The 25,695-nt window shown below is 39.7% G+C and overlaps 1 protein-coding gene across 1 annotated transcript in view; it reads left to right on the top strand.

Moving 5' to 3' along the window:
- LOC109988485 (cGMP-inhibited 3',5'-cyclic phosphodiesterase 3A-like) overlaps positions 1 to 25,695 on the top strand; it is a 58,349-nt gene that overhangs the window by 22,207 nt on the left and 10,447 nt on the right. Inside the window, exons 2-14 of the mRNA XM_065960406.1 lie at positions 6,932 to 7,000; positions 15,511 to 15,756; positions 18,326 to 18,471; positions 18,634 to 18,749; positions 18,838 to 19,081; positions 19,811 to 19,887; positions 20,745 to 20,941; positions 21,225 to 21,362; positions 21,468 to 21,579; positions 22,528 to 22,635; positions 22,893 to 23,092; positions 23,756 to 23,959; positions 24,162 to 24,323. Coding sequence (XP_065816478.1) covers positions 6,932 to 7,000; positions 15,511 to 15,756; positions 18,326 to 18,471; positions 18,634 to 18,749; positions 18,838 to 19,081; positions 19,811 to 19,887; positions 20,745 to 20,941; positions 21,225 to 21,362; positions 21,468 to 21,579; positions 22,528 to 22,635; positions 22,893 to 23,092; positions 23,756 to 23,959; positions 24,162 to 24,323 — 2,019 coding nt within the window. The remainder of the gene's footprint in view (positions 1 to 6,931; positions 7,001 to 15,510; positions 15,757 to 18,325; positions 18,472 to 18,633; positions 18,750 to 18,837; positions 19,082 to 19,810; positions 19,888 to 20,744; positions 20,942 to 21,224; positions 21,363 to 21,467; positions 21,580 to 22,527; positions 22,636 to 22,892; positions 23,093 to 23,755; positions 23,960 to 24,161; positions 24,324 to 25,695) is intronic.

Below are 25,695 nucleotides of genomic sequence, written 5' to 3'. Positions count from 1 at the left end.
CCAAAATGTGCAAAGTTTTTAATGACAGTAGGAAACCTCCCTAATTGGGCCACATCTGCATTATTGCTGTGAAAACCAAAGTTTGTCAATGACAACAAGGAAAAATGAAGTTAAATTATTAATCTTTACTCTCTTTAGGAGAGAGGGCCCCCCAGTGGATTTTTGCCTAGGTCCCCACCATACTCTAGAATCGCCGCTGCTTGCAACCAGGTGAATGCCTCATGAGTTGATAAATCCTGGTGTCTGATCAGTTCATTGACTGCGGTGCATTGAATTTGTAAGCATTATCTTCGAGCGTATTAGCACTTAGGTAAAGCTGTGCCCCATATTTGTTAGCATAGTTGCAAACTCTTATCCTTGTTAAACAATTGACTTTGAGTTAATATGTTTTGTATTGATCACATGCTCAAACCGTCCTTTGTTCTAAAAAGTTGAAAGGTTAGGTTTGGTTTTAGAGCCCCGGCTAAATGTGTCAGTCCATCCCACGTGCACGCAGACACAAAAACTTGCCTGACAGTGTGACGTTAGCATGTAATGAGATCAATAAGCAATTGCTGGTGTGGTCTGGTTTCATGGTGAATCGACAGCACCCCTGATACACTGATTGGAAACAATTAGCGTCAGTGAGCGGCACTAACATGGTTTGGAGTGATGACGGTGATGAGTGCATGTCTAATTTGAGTGTCTGTGTGTGGGTGAATCATCATTATCCGGCCCAGGAGTCCCATTTCTCTCCCACTCTCTCTCTCTCACACACAGAGGCCAACCATGCATTCACAGTCATCTTTGCCAAATCCTCTTGCAAGTTTATCTGTTTAGTGGATAAACTGTGATTCTTGGGGTCAATGTGAGTCAGTCACGTGCTTTAGCACAACTTAAAGTCTCCGCTTTAACAGCACCATAAGAAATATTACAGAAGTCTTGTTTATTGACATGTTGTAAAAAGTTGAATTAAAGAAGCATGATTTGTTTAAAGGGATACTTCACCCATTTGCATGAAGCTTTGTATCATTAGAGACCTGGTAGTATTTTTGAATGGTCGTGCATTCCGCCCTCATTTTCCCCTGAGACGGGAAAGCTCTGTATTTCATGTCTGAAAAGGAGCCTCTGATGACACAAAAACTGTCATTTTGCGTCATCGGAGGCTGCTTTGGTTAGAGGGGGTGAAACTACATTGCTAGTTCCTCATGTTTTCAAACCGGCCATGGGGGGAGGGGGGGACCCACTTAAGCTACAGACCTATTGCAGATCTGTGGTTGGGACCTCACTCCCAGAATCAAAACTCAACGTCCGCCGTCTCGCTTGGAAGCTATGCTAACAGGCTTTGTGGAGAAAGTTGAGAAGAACGAAAGTATGATGAAAGTATGTTTCAACTCCAAACTGATATGGAAGAAGGAGATTTTGAAGCTTGAATCGGATGTTCGTGGCTATCTCTACGAGCCACAATATAGCGAAGAGGCTGCAGCTGCCGACAGGCATGTCTTCTGCCTCGGCTGCTGCGGCTGCTGTGAGGACGAGGAGCCCGGGCCGGCTCGAGCTGGGGTGGACTGGTGGTGTCGGTGCTCTCACTGTTTGCCTATGGACACAGACATAGAACTGCCAGGAATTTCCAAGATGCCAATTCCTTCTGGAAGAAATTTCGGAATCAGATGAGGAAACGGCCTTATGTGTTGTAGTAAATGTCTGTAAATAGAGCACCCTAGCTTCAGTGGGAGTGGCCTGCAGTGCTGTGCATTCTGGGAGTTGTTGTCTTTCATCCACATGAGCCAAAAAGACACTTTCTGCCTTTTTTTTCGGTCAAGAAGAAACCAACTTCAAAATGTATTTCACATTTCTACTACATGTATGACCCAATGTCAATACAGATTCATGTTTCAACGGGTGAAGTATCCCTTTTAGATAAGATTACATAAAAGGTTGTTCCTCCAAGTAGCATCGTGTTATATTGGTTAATAATTGTTGTATAATGCACCTATATGTACATTAAATTGAATACATTTTGAAAGCGAATTATTAAGAAAATACATTTGATAACATGAATAAAACACTTTCATGCTGTGGGAATAAGTCAATTGCATTTAAAATTAATCAAATATGGGATGTTGTATGTGTCATAATGAAATTCTGAAAGTTGTTTTCGAGGGCTCTCTTAATACAGACTCAGGCATGTCTTTCACTACTTAAAAGATCAGAGGTGTGGTTGCATGTAAAATACCATCTCAGGTTTTTATATTCAGCTTTATATTTTTTTATATTCAGATTTATTGTTTTTTATATTAAGCTTTATTCCAGTTGTTTTCACTTTAGTCATTAAAAAAAAAAATCTTTGAATAAGAAGCATTACTCTCAAACTGAAAATGTAGCCGTTAAGAGAAAATACCTAGGTCGTTTAAGCAAAGGGGATTTAAATAATAAATAATTTTATTTTGTAACTTTGTGTTTAATTTTTGGGGTTTTACTTATTTAAAGTAAGAACCTGGCCCTTCTCAAAGTAAATAAGTAGCCCTGTCATCAGATCCCTTTATCTTTTGTACATTCTTGTTCTCTAATATTCTATTTGTGTTCATCTCTCTCCCTCTCTCTCTCTCTCTCTCTCTCTCTCTCTCTCTCCATATTTGGGTTATTTCTCTTTTCCTGGCTCAGCCGGGATCTAGTAAGAACATTTGCTGGCCGGTGGGGGATTTGGTCTGGCCTGGTATGGTTCTTCAGAACTGGAGTGTCTGAGTCGTGACAAACAGAGAAGAGCCACACACGTTTCTGCATGTGTGTGCACTTGGCTGTGCTTGAGCCTCTGTGTGTGTGCTAGAGTGCGTGTGCATGTGTGTGTGTGTGTGTGTGTGTGTGTGTGTGGCTGATCTTTATCCCTTTAGCCCTTCGATGGCTTTGTTGTAGTGCATCATAACATACATAGTTACACACAGATACACTGCTAAAAGGACACATAGATACATTGTACTTCTGTGTTGTTCTTGTGTTGGATTAAAGTAGCATTTGTCAATGGATAAAACAAAGTTGTTTTGTCTTGGCCTTGAGTGCTGTCAGACATTTGTAATTTCATTTTTAGCTTCAAGGTTGTTGTTTTAAAAAAATAAGAAGTGGGTCACAACACTGGAACATTTGGTTCTGGATTTATCATGTTACTATAATGAGATTGAAAAAAAGGGCATGCAGCACTGGATTTGAACTTAGTAACTGTCGTTATCAACATAACTCATTCATAATTGAAAAAAAGAAAGTATAATGTATTTGATTTTTAATTGATTTGGGGTACCTGATCAGTAATTTCCCTCTCGGACAAAAGATGATTTGTCACTGATGATGATGTAGTTTGTTATGTGACCAAGCAAACACAATGTGCTCGGTCATATTATAGTGTTTTTCTTTTTGTGTCCTGTTGTCTAATTTTAAAATGCAGTCTTCTTTTTGTCCACAGCTAGCTGGCATTCAGCCTCCTTTGAATTTTAAATATTTCTTGCATGAAGCAAATACAAAAAAGATGTTCAAATTTCTGCTGCTTGAGTCATACGTGTGATACAAATTGCTAACCGCATTCAGTTTACTTCCTTCCAAAAAAAGGACAAAACAGTACATATTTATAAAATCATGATAGTATTTTTAAGCCTTTCTGATTTAAGGTTTTTATTTATGTTAAATGTCTGGATATAACCCAGTGTCCCAGGGATCAAATCTAACTTCTGTATACCACAAAAACCCTGACACCAGCACTGTCCATGTCAACAAAAAGAGCTCCCTCTGCAGTGTGAAGGGGGTTCATGTCTTGTTATGACGTCTTTTTTAAACGTCTTTTTAACGTCCAAGAAAGATGTCACAAAATCGTTCAATCCGAACCATTTAATGCAGTCCTGTAGACGTCAATACTGAACGTTAAAGTGGCGTCGTTATTTATCATCTTTTAAACGTTCACTATTGACGTCAGATCCCGACTATTGATGTTCAAGTGACATCCTTACAGGGTTGAAAGTTTTCATGACGTCATCTTCAGACGTCTTTTCAAAGACAATTACAGACGTCTAAAGGACACCTTCTTATGATTCAGAATGAATGTTTTTGTGACGTCTTTTTTAAACGTTTTTTTAACGTCCAAGAAAGACGTCACAAAAACGTTCAATCCGAATCATATAAGGCATTCCTGTAGAAGTCGATACTGAATGTTACAGAGATGTCATTTTTTTTATCGCCTTTTAAACGTTCACTATGTATGTCTAAGTGACATCCTTACAGGGTTCAAAATGAAAGTTTTCATGACATAAGATCCCGACGTTGGGCTAAGAGTCAGGGAGCGATAAGGTCCACTGTCCGTACACTCCAGTAAATGTATCAAAACTGAAGCTTCTCCTGGCTCCGTTTTAAAAATGCATAAAAATGCACGAGTGAAATTACCAGCACTATGTTGAAGACTGAATGATGGAGCTGTGAAAATGACGTTGGCTCAGAAACACATTGGGCCTGAGTGATTTCCCAGGCTCTCATAGTCTTGACATGACAAGTGTAATAATGGAGACTGTCAAGGGACAGTGGAGCACAGAGGGGGATTAAAAGGACTGGCTAGTTGAAGCTGAAATTTGGGCATAGATGGTGGCAGAATAAAAGGGACTCTACATCATTATTTTTTTTATAGAATGGTTCATTCTCGACTTGTTTACACAACATTTCAAGATCAAGTATGAATATTTGACTTGATCATGGAGTTCAGTGTGATTCAGCATCTCAGTGCTTTTTATTCTTCCGAACAACCTCCCTCCCATCCCGAGACGCTCACATAAAACATGAATCGGCTGTATTAGGCAGATTATCTCATCCGTCATTCAAGATGCAAAGTCATCTTCAGCGGATGACAGTTGCACTGTCAGGTCAGCTCATTTTATGCCATTTTATATATCAGTCTCTACACACTGTGACAGCAAGGGCAGTACACAGAAGCAACACACACACACACACACTCACTTGTAATGTATCAAATGTATCATTTATTTTCTGCTACCACCCAAAAATGTTGCAGTAATTAATTTTTCTTCCAGTACAGCGAAGAAGTTTTGAGTGTAATTAGATAAAAGCAACCATGATGATGAATGAAGCCCTGTAGCATGATGTGGAATGAACAGATACTCTTACCAAGTTTTCTACTTAAAGAAATCAGAAAAAACAGATTAGACTGTTATAGCGCTTTTTTGAGTACTCAAAGACGCACAACAAAGAATAACAACAAAAGGAAACAGTGAGAAGGAGGATGAGAACAGAGTTTGTTAGTGGTTGGGGGGGGGGCAGGAGGTTTGTGTCAGCCGATGGAGGAGCTCAGTGGGTAGGGGGTGCGCCAGGTCAGTGTTTCCCCTAGGTTTACAGCTTTGAGGGGGGTGGGTGGGGGGGGGGGGGGGGAGACACACACACACACACACACACACACACACACACACACACCGACACAAACACTTGAAGGAATCTTGGTGTTCATGAGTTACTTTTAATGGCAGCTGTCCTTTTCTATCGGAAAGGTATCCTTAAATGACTTCTTTCCCTAATACAATAGTAGGGGAAACACTGCAGGATATGGAGGGCTTTATAGGTGATAATTAGGAGTTTGAATTTGATATGCTGGATGTTTAAAAGATTTATAAGTTACTACAATAAATATTCTCATACCGGTGACGGCATGATGGCTGCCCACCAAAGAGTCTGGTTCTGCTCAAAGGTTCCGCCTATTAAAGGGAAGTTTCTCCTTGTTGACATTGTTGTGGATCTGGGTCTGTAATAACTTTGGTTCGGAAACGCTTTATGTGTAAAGTAACATGACTTCTGTTGTTGTGAATTTTACCTATACAAATGAAAACAGTGCACACACATTCAGACATGCTTATAAGTCTAGCGACAGAAATCTTAACAAGGTCAAATGCCGGTGTTTATTGTGTCAACTGTTGTGTTTAGTTGTGCTGACAGGCCCTGTGAGGCAAGGAACCGAAATAATTAATGTTGTGTGTTTTTTTTTAAACAGCACTGCAATGACAGACTTTATTTTTTATGCAAAAGCAAACTCACTCTATCTGTCCTGATCTCACAACGGGGATGCAACAGATAAGAGCATCCTGAGGACCCGAACTGAAGTCCCATTGCTTCCAAATTAACCTGCTGTCACGAGTGTGGACCCCTCTCTTTTTACATGTAAAAAAGTCATAAACACTGAAGTGAAAATTGCTCAACTTTTTCACACACAGCTAATTTTATTAAAGCCGAGCTGATGTGGGCTTTTTGAAATGATATCAGTGCCTATTAGAAAACATATGCAGATACAAATAAATGTCTTTGATTGGTCCATATCAGTTGGGCACAAGTTTGTAGTTCCTCATCAAGTCATTTGTGGTTCACCTTTATCCTCCCCTAGAGAAGCTGTTCTTAACATGCAATGTAGGTCACTGCACATATTCATATCACATTCCATGTTAATTGAACCTACATGTGATTTATGGTATGCCCTTCACGGCCAACTTATCTATATCATCTCTAACATCTTTGTGTGTCCGGTGCAGAGTGAGACTGAAATGTGTTAACCTTGCCGTGTTAAAGATGCCAATGGTAAGTGTTTTAATTTAAGGGAAGACACTCAGAAACTCATGGTATGTCCATGAAACTGAATAACAGGTTTCTCTCACTAAACAAAAGTGGAAATGATAGTAGGGGGCGGTGATGTGAGCTGTATGTAGATCTGCCCTGCAGCATCTAGAAGGACTTATTCTTTTCTTCTCCTTCTTCATCGGCAGCATCTGCTCTTCTTTTATTTTTTTGATGCGATGACAGAGAGAGATTGCGTTTGATGGGAGGAGGGACAGAAGAAGGGAAAGACATTCTGTGCTGGGATATTTCTGTTAAAAGTGGACCTATCTCTGACATAAGATTGTGTTTTGTATGTTCTTATCTTCAGATGATGTGCCAGCAAGAATGGGACTACAAGAGAGCTCTGAGCAGATCCCAGGTCAGTGCAATCATCATTGTGTGTGTATCACTTTTTTTTCATTTAAGCTGAATAATGTTTGACCGAGTACTGAGACATATTCAAGTACATTTCAAATCGTTAAATTACAGTTTCACATTTTCAGATTTCTTGCTGTCAATTTTGACCCAATACCTTTTTAGTAAATAATCTTAAGTAGCTGAAACTTGTTACTAAGTGGGAAGTAAGTGCGTAATTGGTTAGGGTCTTTTTTACACAATTATGTAATTTTAGTGAATATTAATTATTATGGATTGATTTAACAAACATCATGAGATTTTAAAACACATTTTAATTGTGATTGTTGAGTTCAAATGATGACTTTTTGTTTTAAATGTTACTTCCTAGCAGCTACAGTCACTTAAATTGTTGTAATACTTTATCCGAAGCTTAACTAGCAAACAAAATTTGCTAAATCCGATGTTATTCCCAACCGTATCAGCAACATGAACAACATAACTGGTGTCAGGGACTGAATGTAAACATATGAAGTCATTTATCACATTATCCGAGCTCAGTGGTTCTCAAACTGTGGGATGACACCCTGGAAATGTTGTGCTAACATTCCAGCAATCAGGATTTCAATAAAATAATTCTCAAAAAAAGTGTTGGAAAATTTAAGACCAAAAAAAACATCAGTATAAATAATCCTGGTCCAGGCACTCAGGATGGTTAGAAAAATATAAAAAACAGAATCCAAAAGCAGTTTAAGAAAGTCTTGTTCAGCTTTTCATCAATTTCAAGCCGGCCTGTCTGTCCCCTCTCATGGCTTTCATTACCTCTCTTTGCTACCAGATGGTTCGGTTGGTGCTGTCTTTTTTAGTGGGGTTCAAAATGAAGTATTTTTAATCCCAATAACAGGTGGTGTTATCGAGCTGATGCACAAGATGCTGCTTGGTGCACGAGTCACACTTTCCCTTTTCTGCAAATTCAATGGCATGGCATAAGCATGTAATGGTTTCGAAAGAAAGACATTAACATGTATGTCTATTTGTTTATGTTTGAGGAATTCTGTCATCAATTATTATTTATCCACCAAAAGATTCAGGCATTTTAAAGCCAGCATGATTTTTCACCAGACATATTCACATCCACCTGTACATGCAGTCACAGCTTTAGCCATGTACTAACCCTCCATCCTGATCTACCTTTAATGAATCAATAAGTTCCTCAGTTTCCTGACGGAGAAAGCCCTGCTCCGATAACACACATTACTCGCTGCTTGGATGTCAGGCATCACCTTCTATCACAGGAAACACCTGACAAGTTGTGGGCGTTAGTATCGCTGTGGCCAACGAACACCGTACAACTATTTTATGGTTCACAGACGACCGGCTTTGATCTTTGTCCCCGTGTCTCCAGGCAACCAGGTATTTTCAATAGAAGTGATTTCTGCGTGCATGCTGTAGGTCTTCTTGGGGAACATTTGCAATTGGCAGATAGAGAGTCAGGGGCGGGTGAGAGGACAGAGGGAGGGAGAGGAGGAGAGTAGAGCAGCAGAGAGGAGGAGAGCAGAGGAGAGGAGAGGGCGAGGACTTGTTACTGGGATACATTATTCAAATGCCAGTTGGATTGAGACTCTTATTACTGATTATAGAGTTATAGGAAGGGGGGAAAAAAAGGGAGAACTCTATTGAATCACATCCAAGGGAATCTAGATAGCAAGATTGGTTTGTTTTCAAACTGAATGATGCAGAGGAGGCACTCAGCGAGCATCATGGGACGCCACCAGGACAACACACATCTCCCTAAACAGGTTGGGTACTGGTTTAACTTGTGCTTAAGAGTGTATGCTGCTCTATGTGCCGTTTGCCTGAACGTGTCTGGGTGTGCACATGCATGTGGGCAGAAGGAGGAAAGCAATTTAATTAGTAATGATGAGAAGGTTTAAATGGGACAACTTGAAGCAATGTCTAAATTAAGCTTCCTGATACAGCCCAGTTTTTAGGTCAATTACGCATGTGAGAGCGTGATGTAGAAGCCTCTCGTGTGTCACTATTGTTCTCAGATGAGTGTTGTTTTGGAGGAAGCAGCATGTCTTCTTTATGATAAATATGGGCTCTTATCTCATTCAAACACAATGATGTTTGTTTTCATTTTTCCCGCAAATCAGTTCTAAAGAAAAATCAGATTCATAGCTATTGATTTTCTGTCAGTTTTGCACATTGTCAACTTAGACAAGGCTTTAAAAAAAAAAAACATCTCAGGTGGTATGTTCATCTTTGAAAACACATGCTTATCTTATCATCATTACCAAATCAATCTCTAAATGTGTTATATTAACAGCCTTGCAAACATGGCACACTTTTTCTCTGAAATATTGCAACTTTTTTGGAAAACTCCTCCAGCTCTAACCTGAACTTGGCCTCAAGCATCCTTCTGTTTGCTACTCCTGCTGATGAAGCCCGTTCTATAGATTTGAAACATTTCAGTAGTGGAGAAACAGTGGGCAGAAGACACTGTATTGTCCTATATTTCCAGTCGTCATAGGTTAGGCTCTGTCGGAGCTCAGCTGGCCTTGCTAGAATGAGCGGTTTCTCTTTTTCACTTGACTAACCACGGCCTGCCTGTGGACTCATCTCCTCTCATTCTCTCGCTCTGTCTCTCTGTCACTCTTTATCTCCCTCTATATATCTCCACTCACCATCTGCCTTTATGCTTGATCTGCCTACAGATCCTCTGACTGTCTCTCAGGAGACGGGTGGAGGCAGGGGGGGCGGGGCGGCGGGGGGGGGGGGAAAACTGCAGATATGAAAAGAAGAAGATAAGAAATACGATGAGGGAGGAGAAAGGGGAACAGCCAGTGTCATTCTTTTTTTTTGCCTGAGCAGTCAAAATGGGGTTTTTCGTCTCTGCACCTTTCTGCATTCATATTGAACCTTTCTACGAGGAATATTGTTGTCCCAGTGTTGTGATTTAACATTGTGTAGCGGCTCTGTGAGGCTCGAGAGGCACGAAGCCTCCATCGTTTTACACTGATGCTGTTTTACCTGTGTTACTATCTCAGATGCTTGGCATTGTGGTGGAATGACTTGGCCTTGCCATTACGCCTCTGTGACATTAACATTGCACACAAGGCACAGCAGATTGTGTGAAAGAGGCTATAGATGTGTGCTTGAAGAGAATAGTGGTGCGAGAAGCTCAGTCACACAAATTCAAATTAAAACAAATTGTTTACGGTAAATGTAGGGAGGGCAACCTTCATATTAAGTTTAGTGCATGTAATGTAATGCCTTTATATTTGATTTTAATCAATTTAGATTTGAAACCATCTCATTAAAGGGATTTCAAGCTGTAAAAGATTTCTGATCCCTTTAGTTGGCTACACACTGGACAATTTACAAATCTCTTAAATGAACTTTAAAACGTGGGAAACCACTGTAATAAGGAGAGTTTCAACTTACACTTTGATCGATTTTTAACATTATAATCCTCCGAACGCACACACTAGATGATTCGGAGACCACACACCTGCAGTAGTATTTCACAGACATGAGATCTCACAGAAACTCATGTGATCAGACGTAACTTCAGAAGAAAAACAAATAATGGGGACATCGACGCCTTCAGTAGGCTCTTCTGCATTGCGTCCATTATTCGAGTGAAAGATTATATGATGGATAATGAAATGGATACGAATATTTTATATATCTGAATATGCTCGTTATTATCAGGAATATAATTAGGTCATTTTGTTGTTAGGCTTTATTGAAGCAGCATGCTGCCTGAGATTTGGCTTCATTTTAGTCAAACCTCCTCAGCATACATTTCAATAAGCTAAATAAGAAACTGTTGTTTTAGCAGGATGTGTTCACATCAGACCTCCATTAAAAAATCCCCAGCCCAAGATTGTGTCATTTAGTCCACATTACAAAAGTTATTAACAAGTTGTTTTAATGATTGATTGTTGTGTTTTTTTTTCCTGCTTAGGACAGTACAAAACAAAGCATAACAAATCTGTTTTGAAAAAGCTCAATAATGGAATTTCAAACATGTGATTAAAAAATGCGATATTAACTATTGATAATCAGGGCTCATCTCTGTTACAAAATGTAATCATTTGACAGCCTTAGTGACCATAACCCTAAATGCACCAAGCTCTACTCTGACTGGATATTGGTCTGTACCTTTCTGCATTGATGATGTGACGAGTGTTTTAAATACATCATTTCTATTTGTATTTGTATTATAAAAAAAATGCACATAAATACACAAATATTCATCTTAACTACACTGCATTTGTTGAGGCTGATTCTGACCAGAGTTTGCTCTGTGTAACCCTGAAAGCCTGACAGACTGATCGTAAGGGGCAGTCCTGGTACATGCATGCCCATTGTGTGTGTGTGTGTGTGTGTGTGTGTGTGTGTGTGTGTGTGTGTGTGTGTGTGTGTGTGTGTGTGTGTGTGTGTGTGTGTGTGTGTTCACTGTTGATTTACTCATTGACCATCGCTCCCCCTGATGTCTCCTGTGGGCCTTTATGCTGGGAGGGATCGATAACCTTCTCCCTCGCCTTTCCTTTTTGCGCTGTCTCTACCAAAGAAGCACTCTGTACTGTAGCACTCCATCAGCTCGAATGCTTACAGACTGAATGGAGTTGCTGGTTTAAGAAATCCTGAATATACTGACAGGGAAGCATGATACAAAAAAAAAAGCTGCAACACACATACACAAACACACACACACACACATTCGAGCGCCCTTTATCTCCCTGACATTAGCTAGCCAGAGTCCATTACTGCCAGGTAATGGCTGAATGTCACAATAGCAGGATGTCATAAAGCTCTGGAGTGGTCTAATGGGTTTTGTTCAGGTTGAGGTGACACATGCACACTTACCCACACACACACCAACACACACAACCGCGCGCTCTTCCAGGAAACTATCTTCCTATCTGTTTGATGCATTTACTCATCACATCAGCTGATCTCTGACATGTTTGAAGAGTTAATACAATCTGACTAAGAAAACAGATTATGAGCATCATCTGTCACTTTGTTCAATTCAGCAGGCTGGTTCTGCTTTTGATGCTTTCAATGTCCCCCCAGCCCAATAGAGTTTTTTTCACAGAGGATTGAGCTTTACTACAGACGAGCAAGAGAAAAAGCTGTATCTTTGATTTAACCTACAAGCACGAGTGAGTAGTGGTGGAAAAAAAAAGTGTAAATCAAGCCAACTCCCAAGCTCAGGTTTTTAAAAAATCACTGCATGAAATCAGAGCCCAAGTGAAAAAGTTAGGCACAGATTCAAGCAGAGTGGTAAGAGCAGAGTTTGCTGCCAGTTTTCCTTGCACAGTATAGCCTCAGGGGGGGCAGGCAGATGGAAGAGTGAAGTCTCACGGACATGGCGATCACGTGAGTCCATTCGCTTCATGTGTCCATACACTGGGAGGAGGAGGGATGCAGGAGGAAGAGATGAGACTAATGTTTGGAAAACAAAGACCAGTTTTGGATGTCTGGATTCACCTGATCAGGATTTCCGTCATAAACTCTTCAAAAATTCCAATTCAGATTATTTTTATTTTAAGTAATAAACATTTTTTAATTCGTCCTCAACATGTCTTAGGAAGAACATTTTCTTTTGCTGGTCCTTTCCTCCATTTTTTTTTGTTTTATCCCCTTAACTCATCACATCTTTACATATTAAATCTTTATGTAATATATGTTAATGTATTTAATCACCTTTCAGTTAAGCTGAAAATTCTTTTTACCACTCCCCAAGAAAGGCCCAGTGAATTCACTCCCAAATTCTTGTCATTTTCTTAATGTGACATACTTTACCATTAAAAGTATTTTATCCACACTCTGACCTTGGTACCTGACGTAGGCCCAGCTGCTTTCTTCTTTCTTTGGATTTAATGATTCCAAAAATTCTTCTTCTATTTACTGAATTATGGCATTCATTTTTCACTTGTTTATATGTTTTTGCTCAGAACATAGTTCATTTGTTCATTGTTTTGTTTCTTGAATTAGACAGGGATTTTGCTGAAACGGGAGTTTATCAAACAAAAAGTATATTTTCTGTATATCCAAGAATTGATTATTTTGTCATCATTATTATTAGGACTGGGCAATTAACTGAGTTTCAATTTCAAGTACGACTTCCCACAATCATGAAAACAAGATAATCGAGAATAAATGATTATTGCTTGGCATGCTAGGTTGGCTGGGAAGTGCAAAACAAAATTACAGTGTGAAACACTTTTACAAAGCTTGAGACAAATTTACATTTTGAAAAAGATTTTTACATTTTATAAAACAAAATTACAAAACGTATGTTCAGTTCAGAAGTTAGTAAATAAAATGAAATACATTTGAAATACACAACTGAATAAACTAAATATGTTGCTCAACTGTGGCAAAAAAACAAGTCATATCTTTAAAGATAAGTTATTTTCTGATTTTAAAAAGTTTTCCCATACTTCGAAATAGGAAATTCTACGGCAAACTTTCTTTACTGTTGCACTGTTTTCCATGATTGCTTTGTCAGAAGCTTTTTGAATAAACTAAGTCTAAGATTTGGCTTAGAACAGAAGCAATTTTTTCCCATGCATGCACTTATACAGTATAGGCTGCTGTATACAGATACGTGTGTAGTGTGTGTGTGTGTGTGTGTGTGTGTGTTTGGGGATAAGGTTTCAGACTGGTGTAAATTGATTAAAAGCTAAAGAGGAGCTGATTAGCATACGTTGACATTATCTGTGGAATCCATTACTGAGGCACAGATGGTTGACCTTTGACACGATGATCCCTTTGCGTTCATCAATAAATATGTTGATCGATGGAAGCTCAAAATTAGGCAGGACTGGATGGCATGTTGAGTGCTGTTTTAATGCTATTGTTGTCTATCTGTTTTTATAGTGCTGGGATTGCAAATCATTAAAACACAGGCAACCAAATAAAGGTTAAAGTTTTACTTTGTCAGGCTGTTTAAAAATCGGGATGGACATTTTGCTACTTTTAGTTAAATCAACATCTTTGATTACCTTCTAGCTACAGCTAATGTCAGCATATAACCACCTCAAAGCCCCCCCCCCCCCCCCCAACATTGGCCTGTAAACATTACTTCTAGCTAGCTGGCATTAACATTAGCTAGCTGTCTATACTGCACGCAATTTATTTTCTTTTTTTACAGAATACTGTATTATTGTTATATTCTAGAGCCAGAGACATTGCAGATCAGAGTTTTGCGCATCACCATTCTGACAGGACACAACATCGAAAGAGTCTCAGAATACAAATATTTTGGTGTCTGGCTAGATCACAAAATGTACATTTGAATTCCACATCGATACACCGGCCAGCAAATTACATCAAGAAAATGGACGCCTCTAACGAAACCAAATCTAATTTCCTAGTGGTCAGCCGAAAACGGATCATGTTTTTGATTATGGTGAGATCGCCTTTGCAGCCACGCTTACCCCCTTAAACCGCATGAATCCCCCCTGCCCTCAGGTTCATTACAGGTGACTGTTACTCCACACAGCTTTTCATTTGTTTGTAAAAACTGGACTGGGCACTGCTAACTAACAGGCACCGTTTTTTAATTTATTTATTAAGCCTTCAACATATATCACTTCTTTATTTACCAGTCTCATAATTAACACGTTCCAGTTATTTTCTGATGCTCAAAAGCCTCGGGCGAACAACTCCTTCGGTAAAACTGCTTTTAGCTTCTATGCTGCGTTCACATCCGGATCACTTTGCAACAGACATTTAAACTTCACACACTTGTTCCTATGGGACATTTTAAAACTAAAAATGATTTTGAACTACTCCGCCTTTGAATGTAACCGTTTCTATTTGTGTTGTTGCCATTCCTGGCATTTATTCTGTTTGTGAACATGTACTGTACTGTTTTGATGAACTCTCGACATCATTGAGTATGAGGGGAATGCATAAATAATTGTTGAACGAATGAACCCATTAACATTTTATCAGACTATCAAAAAGTAAGTTTGTGAGGCAGAAGTTAAATGTCAGCATTAGCTTTAATCTTGACTGTAGCCGATTCATTTATTACCTATGTTTTAACTTGAAATGTGGCTGCATGTGCCTCCAGGTTTCCTCTATCATTCGTCTTTAAGTTGTTGATCAGCAGTCGACAGGGGAAATGTTCTATGACTCACAGTCTGCTCCACAACAGTAGAAAATTACAGCATCATTTTTGCTAGCTTGGTAATCAGTCACATTTTTAGACTGTCACATTACTAGAGCAAGCTCTTGACAGAATGCACAGTACAAGAACGGAGAGGATGTTATACTCTGTTCACTCTGGGACTGTCAATTTTGTGTTCAGTATAAAGACAGGTTTAGACAAACAGTCTACACACTGACACAGACACATCCTCTTCCTCTTTCAGGTACAGAGACTGAAAGGCGGCCTACGTCAGTGTGGTGTGACGTTTGTTCACTTTACTATCATTGCATTACATCAGAAAAGACGAGACAAATTACCTTTATCACATTCTCTTTCTCTTCCCATCTTTCTCTGGCTTCCCCCCCCCCCGACAGTCCTCTGGCACCAGTGTGATCGTGGACATTGCGGTGATGGGTGAGGCCCACGGTTTGATCTCAGACCTGCTGGCCGACCCCTCACTGCCCCCGAACACCTGCACGTCTCTGAAGGCCGTCAGCAACCTCCTCAGCACCCAGATCAGCCTCCAACCGCTCCACCGGCCACGCCTTCCTGCAGACACGCACACCTGCTCTGACTCAGAGGAGGGGCCGGAGAAAGCAGAGAGACTGGCCATACCAAAGGTTAATTATGTTTGTGTGTGCCCGCGTTGTAATTTACAGAATTCCATCTAAGAAAGAAAACCCAGAGAGGAGGAGATTGTGGATTAATGCTGCGGTCCGCTGCTCCTTAGGGAACAGAAGAACGAACTTCTACTAATCCTGCCTTGAAATATTGTTCTAACTTGAGCAAAGTATTATTGCCGCTTAGCTAACATCATGCCCTTGACAGCTAACGGTGATCCTGATACTAACCTTAGGTCACATTACTAGCTAATCTTAGCTAACTAGCACTCAGGTGGATAAACTTTTGAAACAGGGTACAGTTTGCATGAAATGTGTGTTTGTGTCTCCTTAAGAATTGATGGTGAGGATTTAGGTGTCAAATAAAATTGCTGCTTAAAGTTAGGGTGGAAAATGCCCTCCCTCACGTGACTGTGCCCCTCCCCTTTATTCCCTCTTATGGGCGGCCTTGGTTGTGACTGCTCTAAAGGGTCGCAAATACCACAAATGTACCTTTTTATCACAATATCTATAAACATCCATCGAGAAACAGAGGAGAGATAGTAAATGAACAAGCTCGAGCTGCAGATCCACAGAATGTTCAATGGCCAGCCATGTGACTAAATGCTATGAATTCAACAGAACTCCCCATGACCTGAAAACAGCTCCGATTTTCAATGCGATGGATTTCCTACTAAATAAATAAAAAAGTTTCCCGTTTGAAGCCAATTATCATAATCAGTACATTAAGCTGAGTCTAAACAAGTGATTAAGAAGCAAGAACCAGCAGCATCAAAGTGAAGTTTTTTCTATGCTGCTCTAAATACCCAGGTGTGACTCTGTGACTCTCCCTACATTCATCACCTTTGTTTCTCCCCTCACTGCTGGCACAGCGTTGAGCTCTAATGTAGCAAACAATGACGCACAATCTTCCAGAGAGCTTTTTAATGTTTTACAAGGCCAGTGCTTCGGAATGTATGCAGCAGGCACTTTAGGCGGCAAGGAAACTAAGTAAAGCGTGTGATGCAATGCAGGGACAGGCTACCAGGAAAGTGACAAGCAGCTTTAATGCTGTGTGAGTGCACTCAAATGCTCCATTGATGTAGTGGAACTCGGATGAGATGCTGCCTCGATTTGACTAACGTGAGATTTGTTCCTCTGCATGTAGAAAAAGGTTCAAATTGATGTCTCGTTTCAAACGTAACATGTGCTCCACAGCAAGAACAGAGGTGGCAGTTACACAAAGGTTATAAGGCACATTGGTGGCTGTGTTTTTCCTTTTTAGGGGAAGCTTGGAAAAGCATGCAGTAATGTTGCTGTTGCAATATTTGCAACGGCAATGAATGATCACCAAATTGCATTCCCCCCTGTTACTGTGTTACAGTTTAACACACAATTTGAGATCTTTGATAAGCTTTCCTTCACTGCTGGAGAGATGTATACCACTGCTGAGTTGTGTGTGTGTTTAGATGGCAATAATGGATCATGTGTGTACACGTGTGTGTGCAGTTATTTTCCAAAAGAAAAAAAGGGATTGATGGTTTTTCCTTAGGGCTATTCTAAATTTGATCCACTGCTGCCCTCTATGTGTGTGTTTGAGTGTATGTGTGTTCATTGTTGTTGTTATTTACCAAAAAATGGAATATACAACAACAAGGGCTGGAGGATTTTTCTCAGGAATATGTGACAAATGATTCCCTGCTGCCCTGTGTGTGTGTGTGTGTGTGTGTGTGTGTGTGTGAGAGAGAGAGAGAGAGAGAGCTGCCCTTTTAGAAAAAATACATCTGCTGTACAAATATACATTCTGACAAATAACTGTCAGAATGTAGCTCATGGCTGAACAACAACATTTACATCTTTGGAAAGATTGACACCACAGGGGAAACACAAGCGTGACTCCTTTCTACTTACCACTTTTGTCTTCCATCTGCTTTTCCTCCAACAAGTGTTGGCTGGAAGAACAAATATGGCATCTTTCTCGTCCGATGTCTTTACTTACTTTGATGGAGGACAAAAGGAAGCTCAAGTTGCTTTGAAAGAAAACTTCACTCTTTATTTAAAAGATGTGCTTTTGGCTGAAACCTCACATTTTACTACTTTTGTGTTGAGTATGTGTAAAATTGTGTATATGTGGAGTTCAAATGTGGCAAGATATCTTAACGCATTTTATGAAGGAACTGGAGCAGATGTGCAATACAGCAATTAAGATAGTAGACATTAATGCAAAACATGCTCATACTGTATTGATTTACAGCTCAAGCGCAGGGCATCACTCAAATGTTGAATTGTTAAGACATATAAACATTTTTCAACAAGAGTTTCATCAATACTAGCTGGAGTCTAGAAAAAAAATGCCCTGTATAACAACATATCGTTATGATACAAACACACAGGCATGGCTGGATAGCTTTACATTTTTAAAAAGTTTGCAATAAAATGCAATAATTAGTTTGTTTCTTTCACTGAAAACCCTGTCCATTTACAGACTCTGCCCTGTACGTATGAGCTCTAATGTTTTGTTTCTTACCTCATCTGTGGCTGGAAAACCACAGATTAGTTTGTGTGATATGTTTGTTTATCTGCATCATAGCGTCTAAGGCGGAGTCTGCCGCCGGGATTGCTTCGGAGAATATCTTCAACTTGGACCACGACCACCTCAGCTACAGGGCTGCCAACCATCGAGCCCGGGCCTGTACGTAGGGACCGCTCGGCCAGCATCAAACACACCACAGAGAGGTAATTCACTCTTACTTAAGGAATAATATAAAAACATACACAAAACAGGAAGACACAACATTAGAGTTAAACGTGTAATTTACCTCGGGATTAATAAAGCAAATAAAAATGAATACATATTAACTTTGAATAATGTGATTCTTTTTCTTTGCATGAAATCAGTGAAACATGGAAAAACTCGATGATGATGACAATCTCAAAGACTCGCTCCATGTCTGCCTCCTATGCTGCCTCCGTCACCTCCAACCACATCTACAGCAAACCACTGGGAAGACCAGGTATGAACGTGCGTTCAATCACCGATACTAAAAACACTTGAGTTGAGTATGTGGAAATAATTAGAGCATGCACTGATCTTTTTTCCAGGTTTCCCCCCCTCCAACGTGTCACCTCTGGGCTCTCCGTGCCCGTCCCCGCCAGCACAGGGGACTCCGGTTTCCAGCCCCACCGCAAAGTCGTGTTCTGTTCAGCTTCCTGAGCCCGTGGGGCCCCTGATAGAGCGGACCCCTGGCCCTGTGGTCCCCAAGAGTCACCATAGAGCTTTAACTCACAGCCAGAGTGCCCCGAGCTCTACCACCCCTCACTGGCGGCCTCCTTCACTTTGTGGCAGGTAACAAACATGCAAACATGCAAACATGCACTAGGTTCTTTTCTCTGTTCTGTTTCAATGGTGTAAGAGTTTATTCAATGGGAAATTAGTCATTTCATCTATAGGGGAGGAGAAGTTTTTAGTTTTAAATAGGGCTATCAGCATTAACCAGTTAATCATGATTAATTAAGGTCTGAAATGAATGCATTACTTTTTAATCGCAGAGTCTCCCTGTTGTCACAGTGATGGAAAAGAACGACACTGCTGCATCTTGTAAAAAATTGCTCATTTCACTTTAAAACACTTTTGTCGTCTCAGTTAACGTGTTAAAAGTAATATCCACATCATAACATCGTTATTGAACTATTTTAACATTCCTTCCAGCTGTTTTCATTTAGTTTTTGATCTGCATCGAGTTCCTCTTTCCAAAGTTAAGATAAAATCTTAACCTTCAATCTACCTGAGGGTCCTTACTTTATTTCAGAATAAAAGTAGGGTTGCATTCAAACAGCATGAAAAGTACTTTCAGCTTTAGACAGTACAACATTTCAAAATACAATTCTAATTTCTTTTAAAATGTGAAATATAGGAAATTCTAAATTTAATTTAATTTAACGATTAACTATTGACATTTAGAGATTGATCTCAATTAAAAATGTAAATTGTTTGACAGCCGTAGTTATAAAACATAGACGATAATAATAAAGATGAAATAACCGGTCTTTTCTGTTTGTGTCTTTCTGTTTTCAGCTGCGGCAGACCGTTCAACAACCGGCTAAATCACGGGGTAGAATCTGTGGACAAAGGAGACAGAATACCCCATCCAGGTAAACAACCAACGAGCGTTTCTTTAAGACATATCCCTCCAAATGAGATGGAAAAATTTGGATTTAACATAAAAAATGCTCCTGAGAGGTGAATATGAAGTGTTAAAAAAACTGTTGGTCATATACATGATTTCCATTAGCGATAAGGTAGAACAGCCATTCTCTAATTTAAGAATGATGTGGTCCAAATGTAAATTACAAAATATTCCTGGGTCAACCCAAAACTGCGATCTACAGCCCTGATCAACAGCTGAGACCAAGCTAAAGTAATTCAGAGTAAATGTTATTTCATAAATAAAAAATAAATCTATGTGAGTTGACCTCAAGAATTCTATGCAAAAAAACATTTTATCCGTATGACATAGTTTGTTAAAGCTCCTGTGAGGAGCTTTTAGCTGGTTACAAAACACACCAAAATTAACACTCATTTCTTTCTCTTTGTGACCTACAAAAAAACGAATGAGACCATCATTGAAAGGATTGATTATTCCTATGTAATTATGTTTAATACTTGCAGTTGCTGCCACGGGGTAAGTGTCAAATGAGGCGATACATAGAAAAGTTAAAAAGAAAACTGTGTACACAAGCACAGGAAATAATTGGCAAAGACAATGAGATATCGCTTTATCTTCAGGGGTCGTCAAGATTGACACAAACTGTCAGTTCTTTCTACTTTTATTTATTCATTCTAAATGCCTGTGTCCTCAGGGCAGTACATAAAGATGAACGGAAATCGAGGATGTCAGTGTGAAAGAAGGATGTGTGTATAAAATTCACAAGAGATTCAAGAGATTTAACCTCATGAATATATATCTAAAGTTACTGTAAATGTCATAACATGTGTAATATCTTACCAGATGAGCGCGCTGTAGCATCTTCAGACTATGACAGCACCTACGACAGCACTTACGAGACCAACCACAGTGACAGCAGCGACTTTGCACAGAATGAGGAGGAGGGAGAGGGAGGCAAGAAGCCCCCTGAAGCGAGGGAAGGATGCAGGGACTATCTGTCCGAGGGCATCGTTCTTCACCCACTCCTGCCATCACCAGAGGTAGGCCATGAGACAGGATCAAAAATAGTAGCAAAAGGAAAGTCTCAGGTATCTATCAATGTTTGTGTAGTTCTTTAAATCCATTTAAACAAGCCAAGCAGGTAATACGTTATTTCACAATAAGATCAAATACGTCATATTGACAGTTATTTGCAAATGCTTTAGAAATAACGTCCATAATGTTTATCCTAAACGCTGGACATATGGGTTATTTTACTGTACCTGCATGTATTGGTCCTTATCCCCCTCACTTTGACTCTGTGACCTGATCTTTGTCTGACAGGACAAACCAGTCTTGGCGCTGGAGCCTCTGATGAGGCTCGATCTGGAGCCTCTCATGAGTCAACTCAACAATTGGAACTTTCCCATTTTCAGTCTTGTAGAAAAAACACACGGCAAGACAGGCTGCATCCTCAGTCAGGTAAACGCCAACGAGTGAGCAAATGTTTCATCCCGTGTGATTTTCCTTTCTAAAAACACATCATGAGTTCAAAGATTCGATGTAAAAGGTTCATGTGTGTCCTAGGTTTCCTATCGGCTCTTTGAAGACACGGGTCTTTTTGAAACATTCAGAATTCCTGTACAAGAGTTCATGAACTACTTCCAGGCTTTGGAGAACGGGTACAGGGTCATCCCTTGTGAGTACATGTCTGTATTTATTAAATTGTTCAAGTGAATTATTCATACCCAGCAGTATCTCTTTCTGCCACAAGGGGGATGTGTTGCTTTGTCAAATGAAAGGAAACACTGTTGTCTACCTTTGTACTCTGCAGCACAATATTGACAAATGGGTAGGTTTGTTAAGTTTAAGATGATGATCATGAGAAACATCGTGTCATGTTATTATTTCAAGGTGAGACTGAAAATGTTCAGATATTATGCACTCTTTAAGATTTCATTTACAAACATCTAAAATCCTTAACAGTATTAAACTAAAGTAAGATAGTGCTATTTATAAAATAAATCATAGATTTTCAATGAAGTAATCATTTTATTTTAATATTTATTTTTCATTCTGTGACCATTACAACCACTTTTATTGTTTTTATTACCAGGTATACTTCTTTTTTCTTTGTATGTCAACTTTCTACAAACAGAGTAAAAGATACAGCACCGTATTCAGTGTGTTATTTTTCATCAAATATCTCGTACAGTGCAACAGAAGAGATTAGATTAGACCCAAACAGAGTTGGGGTTGGTTTCTGAAGATTTATCCAGGCTTCAAGTCTTTTAAGTAATGTTTGTAAACTGGTGTAATGCCAGAATGACAAAGCTGCTCTTCCTCAAGAACAAGAAAACAGCTTCATGGTTTTTATGTATAACTTGGGGCTATCAGGGGATCATTGTCTCTTTCCATCTTGTTTTCCTTCTAAGCATCAGTCAACATACACTGACCCATATGATCAACCCACTCCACAAGGCAGAAATGCAACACTTCTGCAGTGATCCAGATTCTCAGCGTGCATTTGTTTTTTTGGTGTTTTTAATTGTTACTCATGTTTCAAAATGCTTCAGCTAGGATTTCATCACAGCTGTCTGGGTGCTCTCCCACTGTTGATTTACCAATTTTATATCCCTCTTCCCAGATCACAACCGGATCCACGCCACTGATGTGCTGCATGCTGTCTGGTACCTCACCACTCAGCCTGTGCCCGGCCTGCCCACCCTGCCAACTGAGAATGGGATACACACTGGTGAGGAGGACTTTCAATACATGCAGGTCTATGTACCAGTAGTATGTTAAAAATGTTCCCTCTTACTTGACAAATCTCTTTATTCCATTGCCACATTAAGACTTTGACGACATCTGATTGGCTGGAGTGTTGTAAATCATGTATGTGTTGGTTTTCAAGGGTTAAAACTCTGACCATGAATTACAACTGTGGCATCGTTTGAGCAAAGAGCATCATTAGTGACTGAGGCATGAGCTGTATTATCTTGCTTCTCATAGACTCAGAGAATGGCGTATCCCCTGGTGCCACAGGCTGCCTACTGTCTAAGATGAATTCTGTGCAGAATGAAGGCAATGGCTCACTGGCAGGCCTCATCCCGGGCCTGGAGCTCATGGCCCTGTATGTAGCTGCTGCCATGCACGATTATGACCATCCTGGAAGAACCAACGCCTTCCTAGTAGCTACAAGTGCACCACAGGTAAATAAGTGGAGGTGTAACTCACAATGAACTGTTGGAATGGATTGACAGAGAGTTTGGACGGATTTATAATAAATAACATTTACACTTGATATTAGAATGCAAAGGAAACTAGCTTTATGAAGCATTCGTCGGTTTTTTTTTTGTCATCATAATCAAGTATCCAGATGCTTCTACTTATATTCCTGTCAGCCAGATAAATCTATTTATTTATGAAAATATGGGAAATATCTAAGTTTACTCATCTGACTAACAAAGCTCATAAATGAGGGAGTTGTTATGATAAACTTTTCCAAACACCTGCCTGCAATGGAGGCAGTATAACAGTGAAATAATTGTGCAAATTTGAAGCAAAGTTCCATACAACAGTGTGGTTTAGATACCTTGATCCAATCTACAGGGTGTTAATTGGAACGCTTTAAAATAGTACAAAACCAAGGGCGAAACATGTCATTAAATGTCTGAATTTACAGTTTGTGTCACCACAGCTGTGACAGTGCATGTTCCAACCAACAAATCAAAATACACGAGTGGATCACTAAAAGAACATATTCCCAAAACAACGCAAAGATGCTAGAAGGAGACAAGGAATCCAAGCAGAGCTGTGACATGATATGATTGGACCTTGGTGTCACGTTTTTTCCTCTATCTCACCCACTGTAGGCTCTTCTGTACAATGACCGTTCAGTTTTGGAAAATCATCATGCAGCCGCAGCGTGGAACCTCTTCATGTCTCGACCTGAGTACAACTTCCTGGTTAACCTCGAACACGTTGAGTTCAAGCGCTTCCGCTTCCTCGTCATTGAAGCCATCCTGGCCACGGACCTCAAAAAACACTTTGACTTCCTCGCAGAGTTTAATGCAAAGGTAAACAATCGTGTTTGAAGAGACACAACTCATTGTCCATAATACATCCAAATTATTTTCTCCTCAGCCTCTGAAATAAATATAGCTCTTTCATATATTTCTTGAGGTTGTTCACAAATCAGTAGAAGTTTCTTTTTACTATCCAGATCTGTGTTTTTTTTTCTCAATTTGTACACAAATCTTCCTGTGCATATCTCCCAAGGTGGGTGATGAAGGAGTGTCAGGGATTGATTGGACCAATGAAAACGATCGGATGCTGGTGTGTCAAATGTGCATCAAGCTGGCCGATGTCAATGGACCGCTGAAGTGTAAGGAGCTGCACCTGCAGTGGACCGAGGGGATCGTCAACGAGTTCTACGAACAAGTATGCTTATCAAAGCACTCTTACAAAGGCAAAGGGAAGAACACATCCCTCTTCACAGCTTTTAGTAGTTAGACTGAAAGCCCCTGAGAGCTTACTTTACAAGGTAAATTAAAAAAAAAATACAAAAATGTGCAAAAAAAGGTCGCTGGCAGAAGTTAAAAATCGTAAAACTTTAAAAAATATTAATTTTTTATACATGTCTATGAATTGACATTGAAAATAACATATTTACTCTTGAACTTCAGTCACTTTGACCAGTGATTACAGGATGACATGTAATCCAATAAAAAAAAGGTGTAGCAGATCTACAACAAAATGGCCAATGTAAAGAACCGTATGCAAACAGACAAACCAAAGCAAGTAAAGCTGTAGCTACAAACACCCCAAGTATACACAAATACATAAATGTGCATTTAATTGCATATGAAGGGAAGAGTGTGTCCCCATTCAAAGTCTCAATTTCAAGCCCCTCAAACCTTTAAAGTCAGTCAAAACAATAATAAGACATCTCATGCTACTATTGAGTATGAGTGTGATTGTGTGGGTATGGTTTGTTTGGATTTGTCTGACAATAAGCAAAATACTCACATTATTATTTTCTTCTTGCTCGCCTTCATCCTGGTCGAGGCCATTTCAGGGTTGATTTAATGACAGCTTCTCTGCAGATGATGGGGGGGTTAAGTTTCCTGCTCAAGGGCCCTACAGTCATGTTTAATGTGTGCAACTAGAAGCTCCTCTAGAATAGTCAAAACCATTACCTACTAGCTCTTGATTATATTGAAGACTACAGCAAAGGGACGCTTGGCAACAAATCCCGGACTTAACTTACAAGGCTTCTCATTGGTCAGTACAGTCAGTACTGAGCAACTCAAGGAAGATCAGCCAGATAGATGTGATTACTTATGCCTAGCAATGTCCTGTTGTAAGAATACAATCTCATATTCGAGACTTACAAGGCCATAACTCTGGCTTTTTTATGCACCGCAATGAAGCCAATGATGAAAAGACCTTTTCTCTGTAGCATTATTACTTCTTCAATGAAAAATCCTAGTGTGCAAGTTGGTAATCACAGGGTTTCATTGTCAAGCAGTGTCCTCTTATGGCATTTGTTTTGTTTTAACAGTAAGAGTTGAATTGACATAATTAGCAGCTATCTGGAAATTGTTTAAAAAAGCAAAACAATTATAATTTGCTGTTTGTTTGTTTAGGAACAAATAATTAGCTTGCTAACCAATGCCACACACTATGCACATAAGCTAATTTGCAATGCATGCCCTCTGGACTATAAAGACGCACAAAATCTACAACAAAAAGCCAAAGAATAAAAAGGGAAATAGGGTTGGCTTGTGACCAGGACGTTAAATTTACTTTA

This window comes from Labrus bergylta, chromosome 11, assembly GCF_963930695.1.
Source record: "Labrus bergylta chromosome 11, fLabBer1.1, whole genome shotgun sequence".
Classification (NCBI taxonomy): Eukaryota; Metazoa; Chordata; class Actinopteri; order Labriformes; family Labridae; genus Labrus; species Labrus bergylta.
The sequence above is the reverse complement of the archived record's forward strand: the minus strand, read 5'-3'. Positions and strand labels throughout refer to the sequence as shown.